Source organism: Macaca mulatta, chromosome 8 (assembly GCF_049350105.2).
Source record: "Macaca mulatta isolate MMU2019108-1 chromosome 8, T2T-MMU8v2.0, whole genome shotgun sequence".
NCBI lineage: Eukaryota > Metazoa > Chordata > Mammalia > Primates > Cercopithecidae > Macaca > Macaca mulatta.
Genome location: NC_133413.1, coordinates 116,896,074 through 116,923,860, shown reverse-complemented (window position 1 = coordinate 116,923,860; position 27,787 = coordinate 116,896,074). Strand labels below are relative to the sequence as shown.

The 27,787-nt window shown below is 39.0% G+C and overlaps 1 protein-coding gene across 6 annotated transcripts in view; it reads right to left on the bottom strand.

Moving 5' to 3' along the window:
• Nucleotides 1-27,787, bottom strand: part of OXR1 (oxidation resistance 1) — a 469,361-nt gene that overhangs the window by 129,291 nt on the left and 312,283 nt on the right. For 2 of the 6 annotated variants that reach the window (XM_077943952.1, XM_077943953.1), the window contains exon 1: nt 4,302-4,643. The exons of the other annotated variants lie outside the window; for them this stretch is intronic. In XM_077943952.1, the coding sequence (XP_077800078.1) occupies nt 4,302-4,320 (19 nt within the window). In that variant the 5' untranslated portion in view covers nt 4,321-4,643. Of the gene's footprint in view, nt 1-4,301; nt 4,644-27,787 lie in introns of those variants that run through there. 6 annotated transcript variants of the gene reach the window in all.

The window sequence follows — 27,787 nt, the reverse complement described above, 5'->3', positions numbered from 1 at the left end:
AGGGCTGGACAGATTTTGGATTTATTCTGAGAAGAGAGCCAACAGGATCTCTAGGCTGACTGGATGCAGGGTCAGTAAGAAAGAGAAGGCCTAGAATTACACCAATGTTTCTGGCCTGAATAGCTAGAGAAATGATAATTCCATTAATGGAAATAAGAATATAGTTTAATGTATGAATAATATATTATTATGCTAAAATGTGTCAACATGTTAATGAATTGGTGAATGAAAAGCACCAAGTATAGCAGTTAACATCAAGTGGGCCTGATGTGTTTGTCTTTATTAATAATATATTGAAATGGAAACATTTTTTAAACCCCAGCATACGATTAAATGTTCATGTCAGAGTCATAACTTGTGGTCTTTGGAAATAAAGTGACTTAAATGAGATATTAAAAGACTTTCCACTGACACATACAGTATAGGAGAAAACCAGAATTTTCAAGTAATGACTAAGAATTCCCTCTGCTTCAATTCCCCTTTTAACCTGCACATACCTTTAATACAGCATTTTCTTCTTTTATTTATTCTTGCCTCTTCAAAGTATCCCTATGCTCAAAAGTAATACATACACTAAATATATTAACTTTTAATGGATAATCTTGTGTTTTATAGTTACTATAGCAATTGAATTCTATTCAACAGTACTCTTTCAAGTGCCATTGAAGTATCCTGTCTTTTAAAGATGCAATAATAACAAGTCTTTTTTTTACTCTTTTTTTTTTTTTTTTTTTTGAGACGGAGTCTCGCTCTGTCGCCCAGGCTGGAGTGCAGTGGCCGGGTCTCAGCTCACTGCAAGCTCCGCCTCCCGGGTTCACGCCATTCTCCTGCCTCAGCCTCCGGAGTAGCTGGGACTACAGGCGCCCGCCACCTCGCCCGGCTAGTTTTTTGTATTTTTAGTAGAGACGGGGTTCCACCGTGTTAGCCAGGATGGTCTCGATCTCCTGACCTTGTGATCCGCCCGTCTCGGCCTCCCAAAGTGCTGGGATTACAGGCTTGAGCCACCGCGCCCGGTATGTTTTTGAAACTGTGAAAAACAATAAAATTCATTTTTTTTTTTTTTTTTTTTTTTTAGAGACCGAGTCTCACTCTGTTGCCCAGGCTGGAGTGCAGTGGTGCCGTCACAGCTCACTGCAGCCTGGAACTCCTGGACTCAAGCAATCCTCTCACTCAGTCTTCTAAGTAGCTAGGACTACAGGCATGCACCACCATGCCCAGTTAGTTTTTAATTTTTTGTAGAGACAGGGGTCTCACTTTTAAATGGAAAGAATCAAGGCAGGAAAGGAATTGGGGAATCTAAGTAATCTCTTTTATTTGTAATACCACAGAGATACTGTGGGTTGTGGCTTGCTAATTCAGTAAAGGATAAAAGCTCTCAGAGACTGGCATGCATTCAGCACTGGAATTCAGAACAGACCAGACTCTGATATGCAAGAAATAATCTGAAGATAGATTTCACGGTTCTCTAAATTCAGAAAGCTAGTTAATGGGTCATATCATCATTTCCAATGATAATTTAAAACTCTCTAATTTGGAATGAATTATATAATTTTTCCTTCTTTCCCTGTCTACTCACACATTTCTAATAATGTTTCATTTAATGTTGATCCTTATGATTTATAATTTAACAGTACCTCATGGCTTAAAAATACTGTCATACACATTTCATTTTCAATAGTTTTACTGGTACAATTTTTTTACTAATTGTCTTAATTCATAGATGAAGAAATTATTTGTATTATTTCCTTCTTTAGATGTGTAATTTGAAGCTCTGGGAATAATTATCAGATTGCTAAATACAAATAGCTTTTAATGAGCAGAAACATAACTTGAACATGGGTCTTCAGTTTTAAAAACTTGTTCCCTGTCCATTGCATTACGGTTGAATGTTGGTAATTACTAATAAAATTCTCTGAGTATTTTCCAGGGAGTTCAGCCAAGACAGTGGCCTAAGAACAGTTAGAACCACAGTGCCAGGAAGCCAGAGTGGAAGAATGTAGTGAGGAGAGACCAAAATTGGCCCCAGATAAACCACATAAGAAAAAAAGAAGACTTTATGAAGTTCCAAATATATGGCCTTTAACATATTATACAAGTCACAGACTTAGGTATATATTTTCACTGCTGCATTTCATCAATCTAAGATACCACTGATTGTGAGATGCACGACCAAGAAAGAAAGATTAAAAAAAAAATCTGTCAATTAAATCACAATATACCTTTATCACAAGGTGATTTTAGATTTTAAAAAGGTAAAATGTGAAAAAAATGTACATCTTAGAATCAAAGAAATATAGCACTAGTAACTGCAGAGGGTATGAAAATTCTCAAAATCAGTTATAATACAATCTCACTAGGCAATCAATAAGCACTTATTAAGTGCCTATGGATGGGTACAATGAAGCAAAATGCATAATCTAGATGAAGAGGTTTAAGTGCTATATATGAAATATTCATTGCTATCCTTCAGTCTCACAACAATGACCACTGTTGAAGACAGCAGATCCACTTGTAGAAAATGATGTCTCAGTGTAAAAGTGCCAAGAGGATATAAGGCATAGGAGGGAGGAGGAGAGAGAAGAGTACAGAGGCGGAAGCAGCTAGGGGAAAGGAGGATAGGCTGGGAAGAGGTAAGAAGGATGGGAAGAGGGATCTAATTGAACCAGGAGTTTCATTGAAATTCAAAAGTGGTCTGAATCCTGCTCATGCCAAATCTCCTGATCTTATTAAATATAAATGCTGTCCTGTATATGAAATGATACCTTAAAACATCAGCTTTGAAAAGGGGTTCATACATTTTTATAACGACAGCTCCGTATTTAACACCAGAAAATTTTCTCCTTTCTTGTGTATTTTTTTATTACAAAGGCAATTTTAATACCTCTCAAATTTGAACTAGATGTAATTGATTAAATATTTGGCATTGCTTAAAAATTAAATTTTGTTATGACTGGTTATCAACCTCCCCAATGACTGAAAAGTTTTAGAATTTGTGATTAAAATTTAAAAAATTGTTTGGGCTCAAAACCAATCACCTAAACATTTCACTTGGTAATTTGCATAAATTTTGACTATCATCACAGTATCTGGGTGCCGAACTGGAAAAATGAAATTAGATTATTTCTAATTAAAAACACTTTTGTTTCAGCAATGAGAATTTCATAAATAAATTACCTTATGATGTGAAATAATTGCTTTTGAAATTACCCAAATAAAAAGAAAAGATACTCAACCTCTTAGTTGTGCATTATACCCATACATTTATTACTAATTTAAAAAGGGATAATATCCTGCAACATCATTTAGCCTCATGACTAAATAAGTGGTAAAGTATATTATACATTCTGATACTGTCACACAGTTGCTTGTGATTGAGGAAAAACTAACCTAGTAATGGTAATTACTTCTTTTGAAAGGAAAACTATAAATAAATAATAATGCAGAGCAATTTCATTTTTAAAAGTCAATAATGAATTCCATCTGCTGCATGCCATTAAAAATCAAAGAGGTTACTTACACGCCTCAGTTCTTTTTATATCTTTATTCCTTCCATTTAAAAGTACAGGTCGATCCATTAAAGATAATGTTATTTTGGCTTGTTTGACCAAAACTTCAACCAAAAAAAAGAAAAAAGGGAAAAAAAAATTCCTCCTATTTCTCGCCTCATTTTTGTGGAGCCTAGAGAATGTAACGTAATAAAACACTAATGAAGAACAAAGACATTTAAGCAAATGTTTACAAGGATCGTGTGGAGAGTCTTAATGAAATGAATTACAAGTCTTTGAAACCCAGAATACAGTGGTGACAAAAGTGAGAGCATGTGACTTGATCACTGCCATTACCCGAGTTAGGGACAATTTTTGAGTGAAGAATAAGGTAAGGCAACATGGAAATCTTACCGAAAAATGTCCTATGAATGAATAAAAAATAAATCACTGGACATGAAGAGACTCAAAATTATTTTGTCTGAATCTATTTCTGGGAGTACTTATGGAATCATAATTAGCAGCAGTACCTACAGCAAATCATAGAGAAATAATTTACACATATGTAAAATCTTTTAAAAAAGATATTCTATTTAGATTTAAGTGTTCTGACAGAGTTTAATCCCTCCTAACCTCCCCAACCAAACATTCGCATTTTGGAGGCAGTAGCTATAGAACCTCCAACTGCATCGTCATAGATCCATACAGCTCATCTGGAATTTGAAAATGCAACACAAAGTGTGCCCTTTAATGTCCGCTGTATCTGACTTTCCAAAATAACTTATTTAAAGCCACTAAAAGAGCACTTACACATACCTTTGCGCTGGCAGAACATTTCTAAGGTCCTTCCTTCGAACCTTGCTCAGCTAGCAGTGAGCTGCTTTCAAGAAGAGGAGACGGGAATTTTGGTTCCTGTGCTTCTCAGGGTAATATAACACTTCCTTTCTGCCAGAGTGCCTTCTCTTCCAGCCCGGTCCCTGACCCCTGGTGGCAGTGTGCAAGATTCAGAAGTTTCTGTTTCTGCACACAGGAAACTCACTGTACCTGCCCTGTGACTGTGGACTTGCTCTTGGCTCACTGAACATTTTAGAAATGGTGACGACGACATGCTCTGTATGATACATTACTAAGTTGGCCCTGTAAAGTCTATCATGGAGTGAGATCATAAGACTCAATATCTAGCCTCTGCACAATTTCTTATCATAAAGTAAATAAATGGCATGGGCACCTTTAACAAATCTCTATTTCATAGTCCTAATAGCAACAACAGGTAGTAGATTTGATAAGCTGAGTATGAACCAGGCTGGTGTTTTGTACCTTTATCGATACGTAAATACTGCTAGCCATTGTCAGAACATAATTTCGACTTTTTGCACCCAGAACTTCCAGTTGCATCATAATGGATATAGTTCACACTGCTTTGCATTATAGTTTTTTTGTCTTTCTTCCTTAGGAGGGCAAGAGGAAAGTCCACACAACAGCGCTCACTGCTTAGTAATTAAATGAATGGATAAAAGTAGTAATAACTTCCTTCTTTGTACTTAGCACCCACCCCCCCCCTTTTTTTTGAGAGGGAGTCTTGCTCTGTCACCCAGGCTGGAGTACAGTGCTGCCATCTTCATCTCGGCTCACTGCAACCTCTGCCTCCTGGATTCAAGCCATTCTCCTGCCTCAGCCTCCCAAGTAGCTGGGTCTACAGGCACACACCATCATGCCCGGCTAATTTTTGTATTTTTAGTAGAGGTGGGGTTTCCTTATGTTGCTAATGCTGGTCTTGAACTCCCGACCTCAGGTGATTCACTCACCTTGGCCTCCCAAAGCACTGGGATTACAGGCATGAGCCCTTAGTCCCCTTTTAATCCACATTCCCTGTTATCCCGGTAGAAGCAAAGGGCAGCACCTATAGCCTGGCTGCTTCTGACTTAGTGTTCATGTCCTTAAACTTTAGAATCCTGGAAAAGATTGTGGTGGAAGTCTGCCTTTCCTTCTTTCCTGTCATCACATTTTATGAAACCCTTCAGCAGCAACTCAATGAGATATACACATGCTGTAACATCATATTTTATTTGAGGGCAGAGATCACAACCATTGAGAACAGACAATATCAACTCAGTGGGTAAAGATCTTTGTGAGTCTAAGAACTAATGGATGCCCAAACAGGTGGGCTTCAGGGGTAAGTTTAAAAGATAAACAAATTGTCAAAAACCACGTGCACAGTTAGTACAAGGTGATGAAATGACAATGATCATGAAGAAAATGGAGTTCATGTTGCCACCAGTTCACAACGCTGAAGTTGTATAAATAGTAATAATACTAAGATTTTGCATGCAATATAGAGCTTATGGTCTTGGCCAAGTTCTGACAGCTCCATAATAAGTAGCCATTGACTAGTAAAGTACATGACCAAGCCAATAAGCTTTTACAGGAAAATGATATAAATTGGCAAGCTGATTCATTCTCAAATGAAAATTCATGATGTCTAATCTTCTCTATGGCGCTACATCTGTATTAACTACAAACTCTATTTGGTTCCTTTAAGAGTCCCAGTATTCCCTATGAATACTATTCAATACATGAGATAGCTTATGTAAAACTTCTAGTTAAGCTTCTGGTACTCTGCTATAAGAAGGTGGTTGACCTGGTACAGTGGCTCACACCTGTAATCCCAGCACTTTGGGAGGCTGATGTGGGCAGATCCCCTGAGGTCAGGAGTTGGAGACCAGCCTGGCCAACATGGTGAAACCCCTGTCTCTACTAAAAAAAAGAAAAATACAAAAAATTAACCGGGCATGGTGGCGGGCGCCTGTAGTCCCAGCTACTCGGGAGGCTGAGGCTGGAGAATGGCGTGAACCCAGGAGGCGGAGCTTGCAGTGAGCCAAGATCACGCCACTGCACTCCAGCCTGGGCAACAGAGCAAGACTCCATCTCAAAAAAAAAAAAAAAAAAAAAAAAGAAGGTGTTTAATTGGATATTAATTTCCATTCTCTTCCTTAGTGACATGACTGGCTGATTCCAGTCCTGGATTCCATTCTACTACATTAAAGTAATGCCAATGATAACAATGACTTACTATGTGTAATGTTTTATGTTTACAAAGTGCTTCAACGAATATTCTCATGTTATGCACACAACCACCCTGGGAGATGCTGCTTATTCTCCAAGATTTGCCAAGCAGGCTATGTATAGAAAATTAATGACACAATGTTTCCTTGCAGCTTTATATGGTGAGCATAAGGAGAGAGCAGAAATGTTTTGAAGATGCCTTGATGTTCATGTTCAAATCATTCAGCATAGCTGCAGACTTCTGGGAAACAATAGCAGCAGGCAGAAAGCAAGAATGAATTGGCTTTTTTTTTTCTTTTTTTTTTGAGACAGGTTCTGGCTCTGTTGCCAAGGGTGGAGAGTAGCAGCGTGATCTCGGCTTACTGCAACTTCTGCCTCCTGGACTCAAGCCATCCTCCCACCTCAGCCTCCTGAGTTGCTGGGGCTATGGGGCTATAAGTGCTTGCCACCATCCCAGCTTTTTTTTTTTTCTTTCTTTTTGAGACAGAGTCTCACTCAGTTGCCCAGGCTGGAGTGCAGTGGCGCAATCTTGGCTCACTGCAACCTCTACCTCCTGAGTTCACGTGATTCTCCTGCCTCAGCCTCCAGAGTAGCTGGGACTACAGGCATGTGCCACCATGCCTGGCTAATTTTTTGTATTTTTAGTAGAGACAGGGTTTCACCATGTTGGTCAGGCTGTTTTCAAAGTCCTGACCTCAAGTGATACACCTGCCTCAGCCTCCCAGTGTTGGGATTACAGGCATGAGCCAACACACCTGGCCTATTTTTCCCCATGTTGCCCAGGCTAGTCTTGATCTCTTGAGCTCAAGTGATCCACCAGCCTTGGCCTCCCAAAGTGCTAGGATGACAGGGCTCAGTCAAATTGGCTCTTTTTTAAAGCACGACTTCATGTAACAATAAAACTCATACACACAGAAGCAGCACCCAAACAAAACATAAATACAGGTGGTTTTTAGCATCTGCAGAATATGCAAAGGAAGGCTTTTACAATATTTACATCTCACATAGATGGTATAGTAATACTATCTACATTTACATTGTGTCTGAATATGGATAAGAGAGTTATACAACCATACACATACACACCGCCATATCAAACACGCCTATGAATTGGTCATATGACGGTATGTATAAAAGTAAATATATCTATTTATCTACATGCCGTATCTATAAGATACATATTTCCCAATATTTGGTCATTTGTTCTTTATTCTTTGCTCTCATTAGGAATCTGATAGGAGCTAGACTCGAGTCACTGGTCAGTTAACTTTACTTCTTTCAAAGTTTTGTAAAACCAAATCAATCTTATAGTTGTGCTTAGAGCTGTCCACTAGGTATACAATCAACATCATTTCTGACAAATATTGGCTATCTACCATTTTTGGGATGTGGGTTGCTAAGAAGCTCTGATTTACGGCAGTCAAAAATGCTCTTGCTTCTACATCTCTAGTTTTTATTGTAGATTCTTTTTCTAGTTTAGTTATGTATTTTACTCTAAGTTGGTTCTTTATATCCTAGTTGAATTATCTATTTTCCTTATATCTGTTGTCATACCATGTAGATTGACCATGTATATTGATAATGTGACTTAAATGTCTAGGTTTATGGATTTATTTTTATGGGATGGAAAAATGTGCTTGAGAATATAATTAGAACTTGATCAAACTGAACCTTTTTTAAGAGGGTGAAAATAATAGACCTTTTACAACAGAAACACATATGGTAAAAACAAGTCTTTCCAAGACTTGGGTAATTTTGAAATCATGCAGTTTTCCTAATTATAGATGTGAATTGCTGGCAGGTAGGATAATAAAAGCACTTTTGCTAATATCACATTGCAATGCTGAGGGTATAGTCTTAGCCTGAGATGTGAATTTCACTTGTAGTGTGTACACGTTTCTCAAAATGCACTCCACAGAACACCAAAATGAACACTTTCCCCCAAGAAATGCCAGATGGGGAAACAAATGCGGTCAAGATGCCAAGCCATATAAATGGTGTCAGTTCTAAAACAAGGCTCTCCAGGGGATGGCTGCAAGGGAAAGAAGTCCAGAGAAAACATCTAGTTTTTCTGTGAGAAAGGTTACTTACTAAGTAGTTAACTCATTTTCAAGGGAAGAGAGTAGGTATTTAAGAGCAATTCTTAGGAGAAATTTTGAACTACTTTTACTAACAACTATGGTTGGCTGATACGGACAGGACATAACAGGCCAGGTGCAATGGCTCACGCCTGTAATCCCAGCACTTTGGGAGGCCGATGTGGGCAGATCACCTGAGGTCAGGAGTTGGAGACCAGCCTGGCCAACATGGCGAAACCCTGTCTCTACTGAAAATACAAAAATTAGCCGGGTGTTGTGGCACATGCCTGTAATTCCAGCTACTTGGGAGGCTGAGGTAGGAGACTTGCTTGAGCCTGGGAAGCAGAGGTTCCAGTGAGCCAAGATGGTGCCATTGCACTCCAGCCTGGGCAACAAGAGTGAAACTCCAACTCAAAAACTAAAAAAAAAAAAAAAGGACATATCAAGTATGTTAGGTTTTGTGGAAATTAAATACATCACAAAATTCCTATAAGTTTAGATTCCATTAAAGAGCCTTCACTAAACCAGGTCAGACAGCATGCAATGAAAATGAAGTTTATTGAGCAACTATATGTTTGAGGCCAGCCTACACTTGGCACTCGGGTTACTGGTGATTCAGTCATCTGATCCAAACAGCCCTTTCCATTTCCTCCTCTTTCCCTCTGTGTGAACATATTTTCTTCTGCCTGAAGGAAAATAGCCAAAGTTCTGTTTTCGCTAGGGAAAAATGTCTCATATTAGGTAAGAAGCATGTTTTCCATTCTGTTCTTCCATCCTGTTATATTTCTCAGCAACCTGCATAAGTAGTCAGCTTGCCTCCTGTTTTCCCTGAGCTGCACTGGCTAATGCTTGTCTGAAAGCACATGTTGCAGAGGGATGAGCAGTTACGATTCTGAAGATAGTTGACCGGGGTTCAAATCTCAGTTCCTTCACTTTCTAGCCTTGAGGTGTAGGGCCAATTACTTAACCCATCTGCCTCTCAGTTTTATCACCTGGAAAACTAGAATCTTAGTATTCATAGGGCTGTGTGAGAATTAAAGTATTTAATATATGTAAGATACTTAGAATAGTACTTGGAATGTAATAAATACTCAGTGAATGCTAGCTTTAAAATTTTCAAGAAGTGAGAGCCATAAAAGTGTATGTAGATATTTCACATTTTGCCTGCTCTGTCAAAATAAACAATGTTAATACAGTCCTAAACACATAGAAAAGCATTATGATGAACTTCTGAAAACAAAGAGTTTCTTAACTATCTGACTTAGAAAATACAAAATTGTCATAAGAGATGCAGAAAGGAAATGAATTAAAGAAAAAATTCTCAGATCATAATGAGAAATGAGTCTTGAGCTTGATTTCAAGCTTCTATAAAAAGTCATCTGAAGAAAATGAATGATAGTTACATATGTAACAAGTTATATATGAAGGTTATTATACCCCCAAAATTATATAAAGTTATTGTTTAAGTACTTACATCAATCATGCTTTGGAGACTGCTTCATAGTGTATATGTTCACCTTACAGAGTTTCACTGGACTTAACCTACATGCCTTATATATACTATTTCATTTCCATATTATTTTCTTCTCCAGTTTTCCTTTTATCTTATGTATGTATTTACATTTCTTTCACACAAATTTGAAAGAGTATTCCTATCAGAATAATGTTTTTTTTCTACAAAAGGTAGACAATCTTAAAGGTATGAACATGAGAAAAGGGAAAAAGCAAAGATCAAATCCAAAAAAAAAAAAAACTGAAGGAGGAAATTATGAAATGAGTAGAGACTGATTAACAAGAAAAGAAAATGCAAAGCTATCCTTTTGGAAAATAATTCAAACTCTCTCAGTCATACAGATTAATCCTAGAAATAAGGCAGTTCTCGTGCAAAACAGAACGACCTATTATTTTTGTTTTTACATGTTTTTACCATACAAAGATATGGAAATTAAAATTACACTACATTTGGTCTATTTAAATGGCCACTGTGCTGAAAGCTGATGTAAAAACTGAATTCATTATTTTATTTGTTTAAACAATGTGTTATACTTCCTTACAAAAGTCACTGCTGTTTACAGGCAACAGGACTCTCCATCCCCACTTAATGCTGGCAAAGAATGAAGATGTTCTAAGTTAATTTTGGAGCAGTTGGGAATGAATGCGGGTGGGAAAGGGCAGAGGGGAGAGATTAGATGCCAAGACGCTCTGACTGGCACTGCCAGTTTGCGTGGGACAAGCACTTTGATCTACTTACTTCTACCTTTCTGACATCACCCTTCTGGTTCTCCAGGGTCTATCTAATTCTCAGTCTTTAACCCTTAGGGAAATAACTTTTTACTAGAGATGCTCTCCTTTGATCATCCTTGACCCCCATAAAAAATGCAGCCCAGTTTGTGTTCTGCATTCACTCACAAAGTTATTAGGACAACTGAAATCCATACAGAGTAAACTGAACCTGACAAAGCAGATTCACTGCTCAACACTCCAGGTACTGGCCCTCAGGACTCCTTTCCACCAACATATCTTGCTCACTAAATTGAACACAGACAGGCCTCTTTTCTGGTCCTTGAATGCACCAAGCATGCTGCTGTCTTAAAGCCTTTGCACTTGCAGTTTCTCTTTTCTTAGAATGCTCTTCCCCAGACATTGGGCAGCCCTTGCTCTGCCATTCTATTTAGGTCCCGGCTTACATACCTCCTCTTTGGAGAGGTGTTCTCTGACTACTGTATCTAAGTCAACACCCTGTGTGTGTTTCTTCTTCATACCACTTATCACTAACTGATATTACCCATCTAATTGTCTGTGATTAGTCACCTCTACTAGAATCTAAGTTCTAAGAATGTTCACTGCTTCCAAAATAGTGTCTGGAACACTGTAGGAGATCAATCAATAAATATCTGTTCAATGACCCAATCAGAAGTTGCTGGGCATAGAATAGATATTCAATAAATATTTAAGGAAAACCTTATTGACTGAAGGACTGTGTACATGCTTTATGCTAGTTAAAAAAAAAGGCAGAATCTTATTACTTTATTTTAAATTTGCATCTAATTATTGGTTGGATCAGACTTGGGATGTCATGATTGTTTCTTAGAATAATATCATCTAAGTTGGGATTTAAAGGAGGAAGGAGTAAATCAGGCAAGTAGGATTATGTATTGAAAAGGTAGTTGGAAGCACAGGAAAAGGAAAGTGCTCAAGTCAGAGAGACTAGCACGGGCAGAGGCCTGGCAGCCAGAGGAACTTCCACTGAAAGGAGTTGAGTGAGATTGGGGCTTGGTATGAGAGAGGATAAGATAAACGATGGTAGGGTGAGAGGAGAGAGATGAGGTTAGAAAATTAAGCAAGAACCAGTGCCTTCACATGCACTGTAACGATATTGCATATTTGGATTTTGATCTGAGGGTAACAGAGAGATACTTCAGCTTTTAAGCAGAGCATGAACAAGATCAGATTTGAACAGCAGAAATTAGCTGCAAATAAGAAGATGGATTGGAGGAGGCACATCCTGAATGTAGGGGACTACTTAGAAGGTGATGATTATAAACTGTGTGATATATGAAGCTGAATAATGGCAGCAGCAGTGATTGACAGAAGTGGATCAACTGAAGAGAATCTGCAGGGTTGAATAGACAGAATTTTTGGATTGTAGCAGTGTTGGTGGGGGCTTGGGAGGGAGAGGAAAGAATCTAATTTGGTGCCAGAGAACACTGAAGGCAACTGGCTTAAAGGGGTAAATTATAAAAAACAAAAATTCAAAAGGTTGATTTTAAAATACCTGTGAAATATTTTACCATATATTATTAGCGAACAATTGGATTTATGTGTCTAGAGTTTATGATAATCTTCGGGGCTGGAAATTTAAATTTGAGCATCATCTTCCCACAGATGTGAATGGATATTGTTTAGGAAAAACATATACTCTTTACCTATATTTGACTATTGTTAATACTTTATCCCATTTGCTTTACATTTGTGTTCTCTCTCTTTCTCTCATAAATGTGTGTGTGTGTGTGTATTATATTTACATATCACATACACATACATTTGTTGAACCGTTTAAGTGTAAATTACATGCATCATAGACCTTTACCTCTAAATAGGAAATGTATATGTCCTATAAATATGGGTAGTCTTTTACATAATCACAGTGGAGCTTTCAACTTTGGAAAATTTCACATTAATAGAATACTTTTCTATAATCTATCATCTGCATTCTAATTTTGACAATTAACCCAATAATGACTCCAGAGAGCACTTTTAATTTTCAGGTTAAAGTCTTAATTCCTCTGCTATGTTGTTTTCACAATTACACAAAAACCTAAGACCTATGTAGAATAGTTGATCCTGTTTACATTTTCCTTCCGATAAAAAAGTAACAGGTTTGAAAGAGTATTTCCTTATATTACTGAAGACCATTTCTTACAACTTTTCTATTATCTACTTAGAATCAAAGCCTACTATGTGAATATAAAAAGAGTTGCCCAAACTGACCTCCTGTGTATATAGCATTTGCTTTGATGCTTCTTTATGAGCAAGAAAACTTCTCAAGGCCCAGAAAGTGCTCTTCCTTTTATTATTATTATTATTGTTATTATTATTATTACTTTTTTGAGATGGGCTCTTTGTTGTCCAAGCTGGTCCTAAACTCCTGGGCTCAAGTGATCCTCCCCCATCAGCTTCTCAAAGTGCTGGGATTACAGGCATGACCCACCACGCCCCACTGCCCACACAGTCTTCCTTTTACTAAGATCAGCTAAGATTTTGAGTTATGTTATGTTTTTCTCTCTTCAAGAAAGTAAAAAGAGAAAGCAATCAGGAAAGCATATGGTGGAGTGGTAAGTGGCGAACAAAGTTCATTCTATAAAGTGGGCTTTATGATTTCAGTCACCTTTAAGGAGTAGCATAATTCAAATATTAAAAAATGCAATGCAGCAGGCATCAGCTAGAACTAAATTCGCAATGTTGTCACTAAGAGTTCAGAGTAGGACGATATAAACCCATCAGCATTCCAAACCTAACATGACCAGAGAAGCACAATGAGAAGCTTTATTTATAGGAATACTTCTGCACCCACTTGCAAAGTTGCTCAACTGGTTTCTGTTTCCTTTGTGGGTGTTTTGGTCAAAGAATAAAAGCATGTTTGGGCCTGTCACTGGGTACTGAGAGTTGATCTCTAATGACAAAAGAACAGATTTATCAAGATTATTTACCTCCACAAGAACTCTAACTTACTGTGGCTCAAAGTCACTCATATATAGAAAAATTACTTCCTTCCCTCAGAACCCATCCTTTTCAAAAAATATGAGAAATGTACCTGGATTAATCTACAAGCCACTTCAAAGGGAGATGTCTGACAGTACTAGATCTCTGATAAAAAATAGTACACATAGCAGTCTTTAGCTGCCCACAGAAACCACCACCAAGATGACCCAACCATAATATGCTTGTCATTAGGCCACCGAAAGATTTGCCCCTAAAGTACATGAGCATAGGTAGGCCTTGATAAAATGAATATTTTTTTCATCATTTTTGTTTGTTTGTTGCTTTTTTAGAGACAGAGGACAGGGTCTCGCTCTGTCACCCAGGCTGGAGTGTAGTGATGCAATCACAGCTCACTGCAGCCTTGACCTCCTGGGCTCAAGTGATCCTTCTGCGTCAGCCTTCTGAATAGCTGGGATTACAGGCACATACCACTATGCCTGACCAGTTTTAAAAAAATCATTTTTTTTTTTTAAAGAGATGGGGGTCTCACCGCATTGGTCAGGTTGGCCTCAAATTTCCAGCCTCAAGCTATAATCCTGCTTTGGCCTCCCAAAGCGCTGGGATTACAGAAATAAGCCACAGTGCCCAGTGCCCAGCCTAATAAAATGGATACTTTCAAACAAGGTCAAATGACAAGGGTCTAATGTAGTGGTAAAACTAGAGACTTGAAGTAAGACACAGCCGAGTCTGAATTCTCTCTTTGCTACATACGATGTAGCTTTGGCTGAATTACATAAAGTTCTGTATGTCCCAGTTACCTCACTAGTTAAAAAAAAAAAAAAAAAAAAAAAAAAAAAAAAAAAAAAAAGAAGAAGAGGAATAAAAGAGGAAATAACATCTACCTGCCAGGGCATTAAGTTGGGATTAAATGAGATAATGTATGCAAAATGTCTAAGCACAATGTCTGGCATATGCTAGCTGCTTAAAAATAGTTCCCTGCACCCTTCGGCATGCTGACAAAGACTTATTTAATGCTAAGCAGAAGGGCTGATTTAAGGCAGAAGGATTGATTTAAGGAAGAAGAGATGAGAAGGAGGGATTTGAGACCTCCAGGGAGTGATGACAGAAATCAGTGAAGGAAGGAAGGCAGGAGATGGTTCAGAGGCTTTGCCTGTGGTCCAGATAAGGGTAAGCAATCCTTGAACTTGGATAGCACAGTGAGGAAGGCTAGTTGAGAGAACTGTGAAAGTGTTAGTACAAGAGGGCGAGTGACTCCAAATGTTGACTTACGCATGGCAGAAAGAGTGGTGCTGCCCTTGCAACCAGCAGGGAGGAAGGGATAACTTACGTCAAAATGGTCATTTGAATTCTGGAGATGTTTTCAGAGGCACACAGAATATAAGGGGAAAGCTGCCTAGCTCACAGCTGGATTGTGGCGCTTCAAGCTCGACAGAATGGCTGGCATTCAAGTTCCACTTTTGAGGAGTCAGCTACATGTAAATAAGTTGATACCCTAGCAGTAAAATATCTTCAAGAAGGGAAGAGGTATGGAAAGTTACAGACCATGTGTATTTAGGTCAGACGTAACAACCCCGCTCTTTGTTTTTCAGCTTGGTAGGCAAAATGCCAAAACTACTGTTTGTGAAAGGTGTTGAAATGAAGCATGCTGGGGCTCTACGCCCATTTGGTTTCTGGGACATTGGTCAGTTGGCATTTTCTTACCTAAACAACAAAACCCATTCAGAGAAGGGATCTTTCTTCCTTTGGGTTAAGAACAGCAAAAACTACCATTCCTGGTGTTTTTATTTAGTAGCAGGTACTCCAACATGGTAGGCAGAATGATGACCCCTAAAAAATATCCTTGTATTGATCCCTGGAATCTGTGAATGTTACCTTACTTGGCAAAAAGAAATTAAGGACGCAGATGGAATTAAGGTTGCAGCTGACTGTGAGATGGGAAATTATACTGGATTATCTAGGTGGGCCCATTGTAATCAAAAGGGTCCAAGTAGAAGAGGGAAGCAAGAGCTATCATATGATATCAAGAGTATCATAGTGGCCAGGTGCAGTGGCTCATGCCTATAATCCTAGCGCTTTGAGAGGCTGAAGCAAGCAGATCATTTGAGATCAGGAGTTTGGTACCAGCCTGACCAAAATGGTGAAACTCTGTTTCTAGTAAAAATACAAAAAAATTAGCCAGGCATGATGGCACATGCCTCTAATCTCAGCTACTAGGGAGGCTGAGGCAGGAAAATCACTTGGACCTGGGAGGTGGTGGTTGCAGTGAGCTGAGATTACACCACTGCACTCCAGCCTGGGCAACAGAGTGGGACTCTGTCTCAATAAATAAATAAAGAGTATCATAGTGACATGCTGTAAGAAAGACTTGCTGGGACATTGCTGGCTTTGACCATGGTAGGTGGCCTAGAGCCAGGGAAAGTAGGAGGCCTCTAGAAGCTAGAAAAGGCAGGAAAATGGATTCTCCCCTGGGGCCTCTAGAAAGGCGCACAGACCTACTGACACCTCGACTTTAGCCCCAGTGAGATGCATTTTGGACTTCATAATGTCGGGACTTAAGATAATAAATTTGTGTTTTAAATCACTAAGTTTTGCATGACTTTTTAGAACTGCAATAGGAAACATAATACATCTGGTAAACACTTTGCATCCCATAGTGAGACTGGATTATCATCCACATTTTATTGAAAATAAAAATAGAGACTTAGAGAAGTCATACCCTGGTCTGATACCAAATAGTAACCACTATTTTGTTCCCTCCAAATTCTTCCAAAATATCTAGTGAGAAGCCTCAAGACATCATCTTTCTTAGAAAGTTCCTCAGCATTGTTATCATCTAGAGGTACTGATGTCACGGTATAAATGGGACAAGAATTAATTATAACCACGTCTAATAAAAACAGACTGTCTTCTTGTTGGGATGACTAGTTACTTCATATTAGATGCTCACAACCAGGGATGCAAAGAGGCTCTTGTACACATAACTAATTGCCATTCCTTGAAATTTAGTGTTTATGTTGTTTCAACCTAAGTAGGAAGTGGGAGATATCAGATTTGAGGTGTTTTTCGTATTTCTTTTTTTTCCTTTCTTTTTCTTTTTTTTTTTTTTTTGGAGACAGGGTCTCCCTCTGCCACCCAGGCTGAAGTGCAGAGGCACCATCTTGGCTCACTGCAACCTCCACCTCCCAGGTACATGCAATTCTCCTGCCTCAGCCTCCTGAGTAGCTGGGATTACAGGCGCACGCCACCACACCTGCCTAATTTTTTTTTTTTTGTATTTTTTTTTAGTAGAAACAGGGTTTCACCATATTGGTCAGGCTGGTCTGGAACTCCCAACCTCAGGTGATCTACCTGCCTCAGCCTCCGAAAGTGCTGGAATTACAGGCGTGAGCCACCATGCTCAGCTTAGATTTGAGGATTTTAGGAATGCCGTTGTTCTCACCATTAAATCCTGGCTATTTCTGGCCTGGCTCTTCCCCTACAGAATGTGGCTGGCTCAATTAAAGCAGGTCACCAGGCAAGTCCAGGCTGAGTCTTGTTGGAGAAGAAAGTAGAATATCTGTCCTGTACAAATAGACCTAAGACAGAAACCAGATCAGCACTGCAGAAAGCCAACCATACCCTATCTGTGTGTTTTAACTGCTAGAGTTTCAATTTGGATAATGTCTTTTTAAAATATTTTAGTTTTCAAGTACAAAATACTACAGATTTTATCTTTATGAATTATACAGCAAACTCTTCTAAAAAACCTTGGCTTTCCCAGCGGCATCTTGTCAGCCGCATGTTTTCAGCACAAAGGAACAATTTTGCCCCAGTGCAAATTAAGAGTTCCAGGTTCTCACCTCCTTCAACTTGTAAGATTTAAAAAAATCTAAGTTGAAGCGAGCATTATGTAGCATCTAACCTATTAACTGTTTGTAATCTGAGGTGGCTTTTACCCAGGATGAATGACATCCTGAGGGACCTCAAATCCTTTGTGAAAAGAGATGTGTGAATCACAGGCATATACATGTGACCAGGCCCACACAAACACACTCACAGGCTTTTGCACACAGATAACCAGCTTCAATCATTTCTGAAATGCTTCCTTCTTAGTATAACCTTCAGGCATATTACATAAACGTTTTGCAGACAACTCTAGGAGAACAAACAAGAAAAACTTATGTCATAATTATCGAAAGATAGGCTTCTTCCATGTTATTGCAAACAGCTGTACAACCATTTGTTAAGCAGCTGTTTCCTAGGAACATTTATTCAATAAAACTCTTCCTCTCTCCTTTTTGTCCCAAGTTTAGGGTCATGCTATCGAAATATATTAGTAAAGAAACTCAGTTTGGTTACTGGACAAATTGTCTGCATCTGTCAGAGTTCAAAAGCAGTGCTTTTTAGTGCTGCAAGCTTTAATACCTATAGAATTTTACAAAAAGCTAAATATCCTATCTGGTTTGGAGGATATCAATAATACTGTATATGGGTGGCTCACACCTGTCATCCCAGTACTTTGGGAGGCCCAGGTGGGTGGATTACCTGAAGTCAGGAGTTCGAGACCAGCCTGGACAATGTGGTGAAACCCCGTCTCTACTAAAAATACAAAAATTAGCTGGGTGTGGTGACATGCACTTGTAACCCCAGCTACTAGGGAGGCTGAGGCAGAAGAATCGCTTGAACCTGGGAGGCAGAGGTTGCAGTGAGCTGAGGTTGCACCATTGTACTCCAGCCTGGGCAACAAGAGCAATACCCCATCTCAAAATAATGATAATAATAATAATACTGTATATGACAGAAAGAGAAAAGATGGTGGTATCTAAGCGTTCCATCAAAAATTCACATAAATTAGAGATTCATCCAGTAAAAACGCTAGCCCTAAGTCACAAACATAGGCAACAAGTTGTACACTGTCTTTCCATTAATAGCAGTGGCCTTGTCCTGGCACAGCTATATTTTCTCGTTTTGCAGCTCTAAGCTCTTAACAGCTTATATTTTTCAAGTAACTCAGCAGTCCATGACTACGAAACACAGCAAACCTTACAGGCAGATGCTGGACTGATGAGGGAAAGCACACAGAGTAAGAGTCCAAATATACTGGCTATAAAACTAATTAGTTGCATAAACTTTAGCTAAGACTTTTAAATTAACCTTAGTAAGATCACTTCCTCCAGCTCTAACATATATTTTAGCAAACTAATATAATTAACCCAACGAATGAGATCAACAGTAATTAATAAATATCACCAGTAATAAAAACTCAGAATAGCCATATTCCACTGAATGAACCATGATAATCCTATCACATGGACTGCCAACTTATGTGGGAGTAATTTCTAGAGTCAACATGGAAGAGCTGAAAAACCTATATTATCAAATTTATGATTTTAAAAGTACTCAAATCATCTATTCATACCATATGCATGGTTTTGTATATATACCACCTGTAGAGAAATTCTTAAGTGTGTTAAAGTTTCTTTTAAGGAAGATTTAAAGGAAAGTCTATATGCAGATGTTTGGACACTTAATATGTCCACTTATTGCCTTTAAAATAATCTGAAACCCTGGTGGTAAATGAGGTGTGAATAAGGATTTGAAAGTGTTTCTGTTTGTTTGCAGTTATACTCTGCTTTTTAGTTCTGTGTTTCATATAAAGCTGTAAAATTTTAGTAGATTTACTTATAGTGAGGCTTAGATGATAATATTAAAAGCACATTCTATACTTTCTAAGGGGTTAGGTTCTAAAGTCCCTGGATAAATTCAATGTGATGTGATTCCACTGCAGCTACAGAGAGTAGATATGTCTAGGAATATTACTCACCTGACACTTTGAGCTCCAGAATCCACCTCTTAGTGCCAGGTGCGACCTCATCATGTAGTCAGCAGCTTTGAGGAACAGGTCATGGAGAGCCAACATGGACTCCCCTCTTCAACAAGGGAGCTATGCAAGCTTGGGTAACATTCCTAGACATGTAGAACTGGGGCCCAGTTGAAGTCAGAACAACAAAAGTCATGTGAAAGCTAATAGGAGAGAAACTAGGCTACAGGCAGGAGAATGGAAAAGACTGATTTCCAAGTGGAAGTCAAAGGCTTTGGAGGAAGAGGGTGAGAGAGCCAACCTTGGCCCCTGACTTTCTAGGACCAAGTCCTGTACCCATGGAGCCTGGCCTGTGGATGTCAATTCAGTTGCTTGCCCAATCATTACTATTGCTATCTTTTTTGAGTTTGCTTGGATCCATTTTAATTTTGTGTGACTTAGAGAGAGCCTTGACTGGAAAGAACACTACCATTTAAATAGTGCCAAATACTGTGTTGGAAAATTTATGTATTTTTTTCATTTGACTCTCATTAAAGCTTTGAAATAATATTATTCATATTTTATAAATGAGGAAAGGAACAGGACACAGGAAGGTTTTGTCCAGTGCTGTATAGTTTTGTCCAAAGCTGGTAGAACTGGAATTTCAACCCAGGAATGTCCATCTCTATTATACTACGCAACTACCACCATTATGTCCAAAGACAGTTTCTTCTCAGTTGCTAACAAGCTTCCTCCACAAACAAAAACATTTCTTCTTTTCCTAATAACTGGCACCATGTGCAAAATCTATCTAGGATGATGGAGCTTTCTTATCTCTAACACAATGATGCCAAAGCTCCCATTAGAGGCTCATCTCTCACAACAGATCTGTAAATCTGATAGCAATGCATACAAGTGTTGAGGGATACAGTAAGTGAATTCTTCTGAGGATATGGACTATTTTAAAGAAACATAGGCTTTTCAACTAATCTCTAAGCACACTGAAGGCAGGACCATGGCTGTGCCTAGCCCATAATGAGAACTCAAATATTTAGGGTGTAACAGTTAATTTTACATGTCAACTTGACTAGGCTGATTGCAGGCAGAGCAAGATGGCGGAATAGAAGGCTTCACGGATTGTTCTCCCTACAGGGACACCAATTTAACAACTATCTACACGAAAACAGCACCTTCACTGAGAACCAAAAATCAGGTGAGCGCTCATAGTACCTGGCCTCAGCTTGGCTGTACTGTGACGCCCAGGTGTTTGGTCAAATACCAGTCCAGACATTGTGAAGGCATTTTTTAGATGTGATTAAAGTTTAAGTCAGTGGACCATGAGTAGAGTTGATTATTTTCCATAATATGGCTAGACCTTATCCTATCAGTCAAAGGCCTTAAAAGAAAAGACTGAGGTTTCTCAAAGAAGAAGAAATTTGGCCTCAGGACTGCCACATAGAAACCCCGCCTGAGTTTCCAGCCTGTTTTGCATGCCCTGTGGGATTTGGACTTAAAATTAACTCTTACCTGAATTTTCAGTAGCTTTCTCTAAGGATTTCGGACTTGCCAGTTCCCATAATTGTATAAGCCAATTCCTTAAAATAAATGTATCTATCTACCTACCTACCTATCTATCTATCTGTCTGTCTATCTATCTATCTATCTATCTATCTATCTATCTATCTATCCATCCATCCATCCATCCATCCATCCATCCATCCATCCATCCAAAATCCACTCAAATATCTAGGGGTCTATGATAGATAGATGGACAGGTAGAAATAGATTAAGTGTGTGAGTATCTCATGTGGGCATCTCTATAGTCTATCCCTATATCTATGCATCCTGTTGGTTCTATTTCTCTGGAGAACCCTAACATGTAGGGTTTGTTGAGGTGGTTGGAGGTAGGATAATTTAACTTAGGAATTGTGGGGCGGGGGGGGGAACCATGGTGATTTCAAATCTCTAGTCAGCCCTTTGTAAAAGTGAAGGCAGGGATCATGAATGGATTGTGCTTTACTTAGTAGAATATCTTAATGAGTTATTGAAATATAAATGTAACAGAGCCTAGACTGAGGTGGGAGATGGGGAGCTACTGGTACATAAACTCCCCACTTTTGGAAAGTCAGAAGCTGGATGGGGCTTATAAAAATAGTTCGCACAAGAAATGCAGAAGGTGCAGCAACATGTCAAGAAGTCTAAGTTTGTGGTGGGGGATTCTCAATAAATTCCTAAGAACAGTGGTATCCGATACTGATCTTGAATTGCTTCGTGCTCTTTGTAGTAATCACCTCCACTGCTACTACCTAGCCTCCAGCCCCCAATTAGATGTGTCACACCTATACTATTGTTTTAGCTGTGCTTTGAGGGGTCAAAAGGAAGAAAGTGGGGCTTCTAGCTTCAAGCCAAGTTGGTCAGTGAGTGAGGTTCTGCACCCATCGGGCACTTTAGCCAAGATAAATGATTAGATATTATAATGGCAGAGAAGCAATTTGTAGCATAGTTTGACTGAATGACAGTTGTTCTTAAAACTGATTAAGTTCAAATTTGTCTCTACTGGGGGAAAAACAGTTTAGAAAGATAGCAGATTAAGGATTATGAGAACCTTCAGTGTTTACCAAGGGGTGATCTTGGGCAAGCTACCTCTCTGAGTACTCCATTTGTAAAATTGGGGAACTTTAAAAAATTATTTAAAACTTTAAAAAGAGTGCATGGCTGGGCGTGGTGCCTCACGCCTGTAATTCCAGCACTTTGGGAAGCCAAGGCAGGCAGATCACCTGAGGTCAGGAGTTCGAGACCAGCCTGGCTAACATGGTGAAACCCCCATTTCTACTACAATAGAAAAAAAATAGCTGGGTGTGGTGGTGCATGCCTGTAATCCCAGCTACTCGAGAGGCTGAGGCAGGAGAATTGCTTGAACCTGGGAGGCAGAGGTTGCAGTGAGCCGAGATCACACCATTGCACTCCAGCCTGGGCAACAAGAGTGAAACTCCATCTCAAAAATAAATTAATTAATTAAAAAATAAATAAATAAAAAGAGTGCATGTAAGCATGCAGCAGACTGTCCAGCACAGAGAAAAACCTCAAATAATATATATTGTTATTATGAAGAGAAGCCTTTCAATGTGGTCTGCAAATGCCATTTAATAACTGGGATAAGCGCTTAATGCTGAACTTCGACAAGCGAACAAGAAAGCATGTCTTTCCCTGTGAAAGCCAAGACCTCTGACTTCAAGCATCATAGCTTGTCCCTTCACCCACAGGAGTCATAATGCTTTTGACATTTTTGCCCCTGACACATTTTTAAAAAGGTGTTTGAAAATATATTTAAAGGTTAGTTTGGTGTTTCAAAAATATACTTGGTTTGAGGCCAAGTGCCATGGCATACAGTTAATAGACGGTATGCACCTGCTTTTTAAAAAGTTTTCCCATTTAATCAATGCAAGTGTTCAGGTTACTTCTGTTTTTGTTTGTTTGTTTATTTGTTTTTTGAGATGGAGTCTCACTCTGTTGCCTAGGCTGGAGTACAGTGGCACTATCTCGCTTCACTGCAACTGCCGCCTCCTGGGTTTAAGCGATTCTCCTGCCTCAGCCTCCCGAGTAGCTGGGACTACAGGCATGCACCACCATGCCCAGCTAATTTTTTTATTTTTAGTAGAGAGGAGGTTTCACCATGTTGGCTAGGCTGGTCTTGAACTCCCGACCTCAAGTGATCCACCCACCTCGGCCTTCCAAAGTGCTGGGATTATAGGCGTGAGCCACTGCGCCCGGCCCTGTTCTTGATCATTAAAGCAATTTTACAGACTTACTTTCTAAGACATCTTAAAGTGCTCTTTATTAAAATTTAAAGCTCTATTCAAACTTTTCTTTTTAAGAGATAATTATGCATTCCATATTAAGTTTTGGCAATATAGAAAAGTAACAAAAACAAAATAACAATCACCTATCAAAACCCCATCACCTAAAGGGAACTATTATTAAATAATACACACTCTCATTCGCTTAATACATCTCTCATAACTGATCCTTGAAATATGTTGTGGAGGCTTTACTTGATAATTTAGCTGAAAAAGATGATAGTATTATCTACCATATACCATTTAAAACATACAGAAAAGCCGGATGAAAAATGTTACTGACTTTTTTTTTTTTGCTTTTTCTTTTATATAGGCAAGGTATAAAAATAATTACACACTCTATGTTTTTAGAGAAAAGCTGGCTTGTACATGAGGACAGCATCAAGGCTTTCTGATTCTAGATACAATCTCAAGAAATGTCAGAGGCAATACCCATGTTATCACAGAGGATGTGGGGCTTGATGGCATCATTCTTACTAACAACAGGACCTGACTCTAGCTATATGCACGTCAAATACAGTGACAGACCTTAGGCCAGGCAAGAAGAAATAATACAAAACACTGAAGCATATCTTCAAGAGATACAAGCTATGAAACATTAATAGAGAAGTGAGTTTTTTTTTCACCTTTAAAATGGCAAAGATGCTTTTAAAATAATAATACCCAGTAGCGAAAATGGGGTCAGCTAGCTTTCTTATATATCATTATGAGGAATGTAAATATAAATCATGTTTCTGAAGGGTAATCTAATACATTTGAATAAACCCGAAAGGATAAGAATATTCACTAGGACAAAATAAAAGCAAAAAGCAAAACAAAACAAAACAAAAAACAAACAATAGGGGAATCAGGGACTGTACAGGGTAGAATATTTTATAATTATTAATATTTATGTTTTTACTGTTAAGGGGAGAAAGAGTAAAATGAAGAAATGTACTATCATAATTTTTATAAAACGTATAATCATATTATATGTAATACAACATGCATACATATATACACGTATAGATATACATACATATGTAAATGAAGTTCACCTAACTTCTAATTTGGTTAAATAGAATATTTCTAAAATTGAAAACCATCTTCTGCCACTCTTCTTAACTCCACAGAACAAAATATTCCTCCTCTAGTCTTTCAATATTTACTAAACAGCACCACCATCCACTCATTTGCTTATGCCAAAGTTGTAAGAATCATTCCTGATGATTTCATTTATTTCACCCTCCAAACTGTTTTTATCAGCTAGCTAGCCCTATTTCACTTTAGCCCTGATTCACTTCCAAAACATAATTCAAAGTCTGTCTACTTTCCAAGCCACTCCAAGCCATGCTTACGTTCTGCCTAGACCATGATGGTGACTTTCTCAATGGCCTCTACTCTTGTCCCTCTCCAGTCAGTTTGGTTACAGAGAAAATCATGTCACTCCCTTTGTATGAGTTTGCTATTGCTGTGCAATAATTACTATAAATCTAGTGGCTTAGAAAAAACAATTATTTATTCTCTCACAATTTACTACCCACAGTTTTGTGGGCTAGGAGTCCGGGCATGGCTTTGCTGGGTTCTCTATTCGAGTTCTCACTAGGCTGAAACCCAGGTGTTGGCTTGGGCTGCAATCTCAGATCTAAGCCTCTTCAAGATCACTGGGCATCATAACACCTTTCCTTTCAGTTGTAGGAGTGAGGCCCTCAGCAACGAAGAGCCACCCATCACTTCTTGCCACTTGGGTTTCTCTACATGGCAATTTTCTTCAAACCAACAGGAAAGCACATCTACTGCTCTGAATCTCTCTGACTTTTGTCTCTGACCTCTAGAGCCTCTTTTAAAGGGCTCCCTTGACTAGGTCAGGCCCACACAGGATAATCTTCTTTAATAACTTAATATAACTGATCAAATGCCTTAATTACATTTCTAAAAAATCCTTTCACCTCTGCTACATAATGTAACCTAATCAAAAGAATGATACATCTTCTTATTCATGTTCACATTCCCCCCACACGCAGAAGGAAAAGAGCACGCAGGGAACGCACACCAGAGGATAGGAATCTTGGGAACTGTGATGAACTGCCTGTCTGTGACTCCCCGGAATTCATATATGGAAACCCAAACCCAAATCCAATGGGATAATTTTAGGAGACGGAGTCTTAGAAGGTAAAATCAGGGTTATATTAGGAAATGGGGGTGGAACCCATGATGGAATTAGTGTCCTTATATTACATGAGATGGAAGGGCCTGGGCTCTCTCCATGTGAGGATACAAGGAAAAGATGGCTTCTACAAGCCAGCTGGAGTGCTTCACCAGACCCAGATCTGCTTGCACCTCAGTCTTGGGCTTCCCAGCTTCCAAACTGTGAGAAATAAATGTTTGTTGTTCAAGCCACTCAGTCTGTGGTATTCTGTTTTAGTAGCTGGAACAGATAAAGACAGGAGCCATTTTAGAATTCTGGCTGCCATACCTCCCATCCTATACCATACTTGTCTCTGGGTAACGGGCTCTTGCATAACGGATCTTCTTTTCAACATTTTTACACTAATATATATTTCTACACTGAACATATATGAGTGTTCTCCCTTTGCAAACAGTGCTCTAAGATCATGTCATTCTGCTTAAAATCCTTCAGTGGCTTCTCACTATTTTCTTACAATACTCCAAACTCCTAGTAGCCTGGAAGTCTACTAGGCTGCATGATCTGGCTACCTCCTGCCTCCCTCCTCCAGCCTCTATTTCCTGCAGATAATTCATTAGAACTTTCAATTATCATGTTTTTGTTTTCTTGATTGTATTTATTTCCCTGACTAAAATGTAAGTCCCAGGAAAGGAGAGCCCTTTATGTCCTTTTCTGTCCTGTATCCCAGTAACTAGACAGGTCCTAGCATGAAGAAATCACTCAGTAAATATGTGATGGGGTGAATCAATGCTAATGGCCAACAGGCCCTTCTGAGATCAGCCTATATGACATGAGCCATAGAAGTAAACTTGGAATAATACAAGAAAAAGTAAACGTTGTGCAGTCCTGAAACTGACTATATCCTCCATGAAACAAAGAGTTATAATCCTCGACAGGGACAGAGTCTCAAGAAACAATCACAAAACAACAAGAGGTCCATCGGATCCTTGTTGGCCAAAGAAATCTATTGTTAAAGTTCACTAATCTGTTCTGATTTTATCCCAAAGCACAAAAGACACTACCATCACTACCACCACTAATATGACTGGCAAAGGACTTGACAGTTCCCCAAAATTCTTACAACTGGAATTGCTCAAACACAAGTTGAATGGCTACTGGTGGGAATGCTCAAGAAAGAACCTAGGCCTTGGATGAGAGGTTGGAAGAAACTGTAGTCTAGGCTGGTCTAAACTGTAAGGGGAGAAAACTGGAGAGCCGCAGGCCACACTGGGTTTGTGGATGGACTTTGTATGGAAGGCACAACATTTATTTTTAAGTTGATTTGAATATCTTTAAATATGGCATATGTTCTCAAATTCCCATGGTTTCCATCACTGCTATTACTTACAAGTGACAGATATGCTCATTCTTGTAACTGCTTGGCCCCAAATCAGCATATGGATTTGCTACTCTTGGACTCTGTAAGGCAGGGGTCCTCAACCCCGGGGCCACAGATTGGTACTGGTCCTTGGCCTCTTAGGAACCGGCCTGCACAGCAGGAGGTGAGCAGTGGGCAAGTGAGCATTACTGCCTGATCTCTGCCTCCTGTCAGATCAGCAGCAGCATTAGATCCTCATAGAAGCACCAGCCTTATATAAACTGCGCATGTGAGGGATCCAGGTTGCACACTCCTCATAAGAATCTAATGCCTGATCATCTGTGGTGGAACAGTTTCATCCAGAAACCATCTCCCCCACCCCCAAAACCCCCACTCCAGGTCCCTGGAAAAATTGTCTCTCTGGTCCCTGATACCAAAAAGGTTGGGGACTGCTGCCCTAAGGTCTCTTCCGACATCTGAATATAAAGGACAAGGTAATATGTTAAAAGAGTTGTTGGCGTGGAGGAATATAAACTTTACACTAAGGGTGTAAATCACTTTATGTATGACTTGCAAATCCTTCCTCTACCCTTTATCGTTGACATTCTAGCCCATGAAGTCTAACTTGCGTTACTTAAGCTTCTGGCTTACTTTGAAGATTTTATCTGTTATCAAAATATTAACCTAACCTTTTCCAGTAAGAAACTTGACAACAATCCAATACACACGTGGATCAGAAGAAAATTAAAGAATCTCCTTTTGTTCATGGTTGAAGAATAAATATGACCCAGTTCAGACATTAGAAGGAAAAAATATA